We start from the raw sequence: 8,149 nt of genomic DNA on the forward strand, positions 1-8,149 counted from the left end.
AATGTAATTAATAACTTCACCATGCTCAAGGGTTTGATTCTGTGTTTGAAATTCACTGCTCGACTGAGGGACCTTACAGATAATTGTATGTGTTGGGGTACAGAGATGAGGTAGTCATACAAAAATCATGTTAAATGCTATTATTGCACACAGTGATTCCATGCAACTTATTACAGTGCCTTGCAAAAGTATTCATCCCCCTTGGCTTTTTCCAATTTTCTTGCATTACAACCTGTAATTTAAATTGATTTTTATTTGGATTTCATGTAATGGACATACACAAAATAGTCCAAATTGGTGAAGTGAAATGAAAAATTATAAGAAATAAATAACGGAAAAGTGGTGCGTGGATATGTATTCACCCCCTTTGCTATGAAGCCCCTAAATAAGAAGTCATATAATTAGTTAGATTGCACACAGGTGGACTTTATTTAAGTGTCACATGATCTTAGTATATATACACACCAGTTCTGAAAGGCCCCAGAGTCTACAACACCACTAAGCAAGGGGCACCACCAAGCAAGCGGCACCATGAAGACCAAGGAGCTCTCCAAACAGGTCAGGGACAAAGTTGTGGAGAAGTACAGATCAGGGTTGGGTTATAAAAAAAAATCTGAAACTTTGAACATCCCACGGAGCACCATTAAATCCATTATTAAAAAAATGGAAAGAATATGGCACCACAACAAACCTGCCAAGAGAGGGCCGCCCACCAAAACTCACGGACCAGGCAAGGAGGGCATTAATCAGAGAGGCAACAAAGAGACCAAAGATAACCCTGAAGGAGCTGCAAAGCTCCACAGCGGAGATTGGAGTATCTGTCCATAGGACCACTTTAAGCCGTACACTCCACAGAGCTGGGCTACCTTCTTCGTACCTTCTTCCATATGTTTGGGGAGTGGATTATCTATATAGTGGATGATCTATATAGTGGATGATCTATATAGTGGATGATCTATACAGTGGATGATCTATATAGTGGATGATCTATATAGTGGATGATCTATATAGTGTATGATCTATATAGTGGATGTTAGTGGATGATCTATATAGTGGATGATCTATATAGTGGATGATCTATATAGTGGATGTTAGTGGATGATCTATATAGTGGATGTTAGTGGATGATCTATATAGTGGATGTTAGTGGATGATCTATATAGTGGATGTTAGTGGATGATCTATATAGTGGATGATCTATATAGTGGATGTTAGTGGATGATCTATATAGTGTATGATCTATATAGTGGATGTTAGTGGATGATCTATATAGTGGATGTTAGTGGATGATCTATATAGTGGATGTTAGTGGATGATCTATATAGTGTATGATCTATATAGTGGATGTTAGTGGATGATCTATATAGTGGATGTTAGTGGATGATCTATATAGTGGATGTTAGTGGATGATCTATATAGTGTATGATCTATATAGTGGATGTTAGTGGATGATCTATATAGTGGATGATCTATATAGTGGATGTTAGTGTATGATCTATATAGTGGATGTTAGTGTATGATCTATATAGTGGATGTTAGTGGATGATCTATATAGTGGATGATCTATATAGTGGATGTTAGTGGATGATCTATATAGTGGATGTTAGTGGATGATCTATATAGTGGATGATCTATATAGTGGATGTTAGTGGATGATCTATATAGTGGATGTTAGTGGATGATCTATATAGTGGATGTTAGTGGATGATCTATATAGTGGATGTTAGTGGATGATCTATATAGTGGATGTTAGTGGATGATCTATATAGTGGATGTTAGTGGATGATCTATATAGTGGATGTTAGTGGATGATCTATATAGTGGATGATCTATATAGTGGATGATCTATATAGTGGATGTTAGTGTATGATCTATATAGTGGATGTTAGTGGATGATCTATATAGTGTTTCTACAGAAGAGGTGATGTGGTTCATGTTGACAGCAGAGTTCTGCTTCCCCCTGGTGGCCAGAGCTGAGAACCGCAACCAGAGTACCGTGACTCTGACAGGATAGCCTACTGGACCACAGAGTGGAGAGGAGTGATGCCCAATAATACATGTGACTGTTATTGAACAAGCGTTTGGAATGCTTGACCCTGCCCTATACACGTTGCTGTCTGACCACTGGGCTATTATACCTGCCAGTCTGAGTCTCCTATCCACTGTGCCTCAGATGTATAGTCCAGACCTCCTTCCTCCTATAGCTCCTCAACAGATGTATAGTCCAGACCTCCTTCCTCCTATAGCTCCTCAACAGATGTATAGTCCAGACCTCCTTCCTCCTATAGCTCCTCAACAGATGTATAGTCCAGACCTCCTTCCTCCTATAGCTCCTCAACAGATGTATAGTCCAGACCTCCTTCCTCCTATAGCTCCTCAACAGATGTATAGTCCAGACCTCCTTCCTCCTATAGCTCCTCAACAGAGTCCAGACCTCCTTCCTCCTATAGCTCCTCAACAGATGTATAGTCCAGACCTCCTTCCTCCTATAGCTCCTCAACAGATGTATAGTCCAGACCTCCTTCCTCCTATAGCTCCTCAACAGATGTATAGTCCAGACCTCCTTCCTCCTATAGCTCCTCAACAGATGTATAGTCCAGACCTCCTTCCTCCTATAGCTCCTCAACAGATGTATAGTCCAGACCTCCTTCCTCCTATAGCTCCTCAACAGAGTCCAGACCTCCTTCCTCCTATAGCTCCTCAACAGATGTATAGTCCAGACCTCCTTCCTCCTATAGCTCCTCAACAGATGTATAGTCCAGACCTCCTTCCTCCTATAGCTCCTCAACAGATGTATAGTCCAGACCTCCTTCCTCCTATAGCTCCTCAACAGATGTATAGTCCAGACCTCCTTCCTCCTATAGCTCCTCAACAGATGTATAGTCCAGACCTCCTTCCTCCTATAGCTCCTCAACAGATGTATAGTCCAGACCTCCTTCCTCCTATAGCTCCTCAACAGATGTATAGTCCAGACCTCCTTCCTCCTATAGCTCCTCAACAGATGTATAGTCCAGACCTCCTTCCTCCTATAGCTCCTCAACAGATGTATAGTCCAGACCTCCTTCCTCCTATAGCTCCTCAACAGATGTATAGTCCAGACCTCCTTCCTCCTATAGCTCCTCAACAGAGTCCAGACCTCCTTCCTCCTATAGCTCCTCAACAGATGTATAGTCCAGACCTCCTTCCTCCTATAGCTCCTCAACAGAGTCCAGACCTCCTTCCTCCTATAGCTCCTCAACAGAGTCCAGACCTCCTTCCTCCTATAGCTCCTCAACAGATGTATAGTCCAGACCTCCTTCCTCCTATAGCTCCTCAACAGATGTATAGTCCAGACCTCCTTCCTCCTATAGCTCCTCAACAGATGTATAGTCCAGACCTCCTTCCTCCTATAGCTCCTCAACAGATGTATAGTCCAGACCTCCTTCCTCCTATAGCTCCTCAACAGATGTATAGTCCAGACCTCCTTCCTCCTATAGCTCCTCAACAGATGTATAGTCCAGACCTCCTTCCTCCTATAGCTCCTCAACAGATGTATAGTCCAGACCTCCTTCCTCCTATAGCTCCTCAACAGATGTATAGTCCAGACCTCCTTCCTCCTATAGCTCCTCAACAGATGTATAGTCCAGACCTCCTTCCTCCTATAGCTCCTCAACAGATGTATAGTCCAGACCTCCTTCCTCCTATAGCTCCTCAACAGATGTATAGTCCAGACCTCCTTCCTCCTATAGCTCCTCAACAGATGTATAGTCCAGACCTCCTTCCTCCTATAGCTCCTCAACAGATGTATAGTCCAGACCTCCTTCCTCCTATAGCTCCTCAACAGATGTATAGTCCAGACCTCCTTCCTCCTATAGCTCCTCAACAGATGTATAGTCCAGACCTCCTTCCTCCTATAGCTCCTCAACAGATGTATAGTCCAGACCTCCTTCCTCCTATAGCTCCTCAACAGATGTATAGTCCAGACCTCCTTCCTCCTATAGCTCCTCAACAGAGTCCAGACCTCCTTCCTCCTATAGCTCCTCAACAGATGTATAGTCCAGACCTCCTTCCTCCTATAGCTCCTCAACAGATGTATAGTCCAGACCTCCTTCCTCCTATAGCTCCTCAACAGATGTATAGTCCAGACCTCCTTCCTCCTATAGCTCCTCAACAGATGTATAGTCCAGACCTCCTTCCTCCTATAGCTCCTCAACAGATGTATAGTCCAGACCTCCTTCCTCCTATAGCTCCTCAACAGATGTATAGTCCAGACCTCCTTCCTCCTATAGCTCCTCAACAGATGTATAGTCCAGACCTCCTTCCTCCTATAGCTCCTCAACAGATGTATAGTCCAGACCTCCTTCCTCCTATAGCTCCTCAACAGATGTATAGTCCAGACCTCCTTCCTCCTATAGCTCCTCAACAGATGTATAGTCCAGACCTCCTTCCTCCTATAGCTCCTTAACAGTAGATGCTACCGCTGTGTTGACGTCACAGCAGCCCTGTGCGTATTCCCGCTAGGTCTAGCACGCCCCCGCACAGTAGCAGCGTGCACGTCGTGTGCGCTCAGGACCCTTCGCTACACTACAAGACAGTACCAAACCGAGCCTGGAGCCTGACGCAAGGTAGCGCACCCAGAGAACAGAGAGAGAGAGAGAGAGAGAGAGAGAGAAGATGGACGGGGTGGGATCGTTCGGAGCGGGCCTTGCGGGTGCTGCCTTCGACCCGGTTCCCTTCATCAAGCAGCCGACCACCATCCTCAGGGTCCTGTCCTGGGTAAGAGACCGAGAGAGCACGGGAGTCTGTCGGGGCGTCCTCCGTGGCGGGGGCGGGGGGGGGATCGCTCCGTGGAGCACCACAGATAGAGGCTGGAAACGGCAGTAAGCTAATAGATGGGCGGGGTCCATGGGAGACGGAGGCTGTCGAATAACGGTCCATCCCGTTCAGATTAGATCCATGATTTAGACCTCATGTCGTTTTCTAAAACAGATCTGAAATAATGTCAAAATGGATGTGGCGGTAAAATGTATTGAATTAGGTAGCTAGGATGATAACGGGCTGGTTAGACTGTTGCGTTTAGATACATGTATCTTTATCATGTCTATCTCTTGGCCTAAAGCATTATCTAGATCACATTATTATTATTATTATTATTATTATAGTCTGTGTGTCGCCATGTGTTTGAGATATGGAACATTCCACCGCCCCTATCGTGGCGTCTCATCCTCTCTCTCTATTCGCCAGGTCGATCATTCCCCCGGTGGTTGTCGTTATAGTGGCGTCTCATCCTCTCTCTCTATTCGCCAGGTCGATCATTCCCCCGGTGGTTGTCGTTATAGTGGCGTCTCATCCCCTCTCTCTATTCGCCAGGTCGATCAACCCCCCGGTGGTTGTCGTTATAGTGGCGTCTCATCCCCTCTCTCTATTCGCCAGGTCGATCATCCCCCCGGTGGTTGTCGTTATAGTGGCGTCTCATCCCCTCTCTCTATTCGCCAGGTCGATCATCCCCCCGGTGGTTGTCGTTATAGTGGCGTCTCATCCCCTCTCTCTATTCGCCAGGTCGATCAACCCCCCGGTGGTTGTCGTTATCGTGGCGTCTCATCTTCTCTCTCTATTCGCCAGGTCGATCATTCCCCCGGTGGTTGTCGTTATAGTGACGCGGTAGTTTTACTACAGAGGGAAGAGTGTGTGATCTACAGGGCAGTGAAAAGGGGATTTGCCCCCTTTCTGATTTTCTCTATTTGTGCATATTTTTTTTTAAAAACTGAATGTTATCAGATCTTACATTGGTCCTCTGTAGCTCAGCTGGTAGAGCGCGGCGCTTGTAACGCCAAGGTAGTGGGTTCCATCCCCCGGGGACCACCCATACGTAAAAATGTATGCGCCCATGACTGTAAGTCGCTTTGGATAAAAGCGTCTGCTAAATGGCATATTATCTTCAATCAAAACCTATTAGATTAAAGGGAACCTGAGTTTACAAATAACAAATAAATGTTATACCTCTCTTATGTAATTAATAAAATGAAATAAGTATGTAATTGTTGTTATTGGTTGGCTCAGGTGCATCTCCTCTCCTCTCCTCTCCTCAGGTTTTCTCCCTGGTGGTGTTTGCCTCGATAGTGAATGAAGGCTACGTGAACCTGGGTAGTGAACGTCTCCACTGCGTGTTCAATAAGAACGGGGATGCGTGTAACTACGGAGTGTTCTGTGGTGTAGGGGGCTTGTTGCTGTGCTCCTTCTTCTTCCTGGTGGATGTCAAGTTTCAGCAGATCAGCTCTATTAAAGACAGGAAGAAGGTTGTGATGCTGGAGGTCGGCGTTTCCGGTAGGCTACAACACTCATACAAAACAGACATTTACTTTTTATTTAAATGAAAGTTGGAGGAAAATGTCAACCTTGTGTGTGTGCTGTGATTGGTTGGCTGTCCTCTGACTGCGTGCTGTGATTGGTTGTTTTCAGGTTTCTGGACGTTCCTGTGGTTTGTGAGTTTCTGTTTCCTGACCAATCAGTGGTCTAGGACCGCCCCCGACGACCTGCCACTCAACCAGGGGGCGGACGCAGCCAGGGCCTCTATAACCTTCTCATTCTTCTCCGTCCTCACCTGGGTACGAACACACACACACACACACACACACACACACACACACACACTTCTCCGTCCTCACCTGGGTCCATACAGACCCCCTATAGCAGCTCCAGGGCCACTGCACTGTGGCATTCTACAACTACAAATATCTAGGTGTCTGGTTAGACTGTAAACTCTCCTTCCAGACTCACATAAAGAATCTCCAATCCAAAGTTAAATCTAGAATCGGCTTCCTATTTCGCAACAAAGCCTCCTTCACTCATGCTGCCAAACATGCCCTCGTAAAACTGACTATCCTACCGATCCTTGACTTCGGCGATGTCATTTACAAAATAGCCTCCAACACTCTACTCAGCAAATTGGATGTAGTCTATCACAGTGCCATCCGTTTTGTCACCAAAGCCCCATATACTACCCACCACTGTGACCTGTACGCTCTTGTTGGCTGGTCCTCACTACATGTTCGTCGTCAAACCCACTGGCTCCAGGCCATCTATAAATCACTGCTAGGCAAATCCCTGTCTTACCTTAGCTCACTGGTCACCATAGCAGCACCCACCCGTAGTCTGCGCTCCAGCAGGTATATCTCACTGGTCATCCCCAAAGCCAACACCTCCTTTGGCCGCCCTTCCTTCCAGTTCTCTGCTGCCAATGACTGGAACGAATTGCAAAAATCTCTGAAGCTGGAGACTCTTATCTCCCTCACTAACTTTAAGCATCAGTTGTCAGAGCACCTTACCGATCACTGCACCTGTACACAGCCCATCTGAAATTAGCCCACCCAACTACCTCATACCTATATTGTTATTTATTTTGCTCTTTTGCACCCCAGTATCTCTATTTGCACATCATCTCTTGCACATCTATCATTCCAGTGTTAATACTATTGTAATTATTTTGCACTATAGCCTATTTATTGCCTTACCTCCATAACTTGCTACATTTGCACACACTGTATATATATTTCCTGTTGTATTTTTGACTTTATGTTTTTTACCCCATATGTAACTCTGTGTTGTTGTTTTTATCGCACTGCTTTGCTTTATCTTGGCCAGGTCGCAGTTGTAAATGAGAACTTGTTCTCAACTGGCTTCTTACCTGGTTAAATAAAGGTGAAATAAAAAAATAAATAAAAAAATTCTCCTTCTTCCTCTTCTTCCAGGCTGGTCTGACGGTTCGTGCAGTCCAGAAGTATCTCCTGGGAACAGACATGACCCTCTTCACCACGGACCATCTGGACGGAGTCGCCCCGGTAACGCCATACCTCCCCCCCACCACCACCACCGGGGGCGCCATCGAGCCCAGCGACAACTACCAGAGCCCCCCGTTCACTGAGGGGCTAGATGACCCCGCACCCACATACCAGGTCCCCATATATTAGTGTCACCTCCCTCTCCTACTAGTCCCTCCCTCTCCTACTAGTCCCTCCCTCTCCTACTAGTCCCTCCCTGTCCTACTAGTCCCTCCCTGTCCTACTAGTCCCTCCCTCTCCTACTAGTCCCTCCCTCTCCTACTAGTCCCTCCCTCTCCTACTAGTCCCTCCCTCTCCTACTAGTCCCTCCCTCTCCTACTAGTCCCTCCCTC

At 46.0% G+C, this 8,149-nt stretch overlaps 1 protein-coding gene across 1 annotated transcript; it reads left to right on the forward strand.

The window, feature by feature from the left end:
• Nucleotides 1–4,653: 4,653 nt before the first annotated feature.
• On the forward strand, nucleotides 4,654–7,946 carry LOC311115606 (synaptogyrin-3-like; the record flags this gene model as incomplete). The annotated part of the gene is made up of 4 exons (XM_084190766.1): nucleotides 4,654–4,755; nucleotides 6,069–6,303; nucleotides 6,439–6,584; nucleotides 7,728–7,946. 4 exons carry the CDS (start codon nucleotides 4,654–4,656, stop codon nucleotides 7,944–7,946), a joined length of 702 nt encoding a protein of 233 aa, XP_084046892.1.
• Between the last annotated feature and the right edge of the window lie 203 nt (nucleotides 7,947–8,149).

This window comes from Coregonus lavaretus (assembly GCF_964263955.1).
Source record: "Coregonus lavaretus genome assembly, contig: HAP1_SCAFFOLD_145, whole genome shotgun sequence".
Classification (NCBI taxonomy): domain Eukaryota; kingdom Metazoa; phylum Chordata; class Actinopteri; order Salmoniformes; family Salmonidae; genus Coregonus; species Coregonus lavaretus.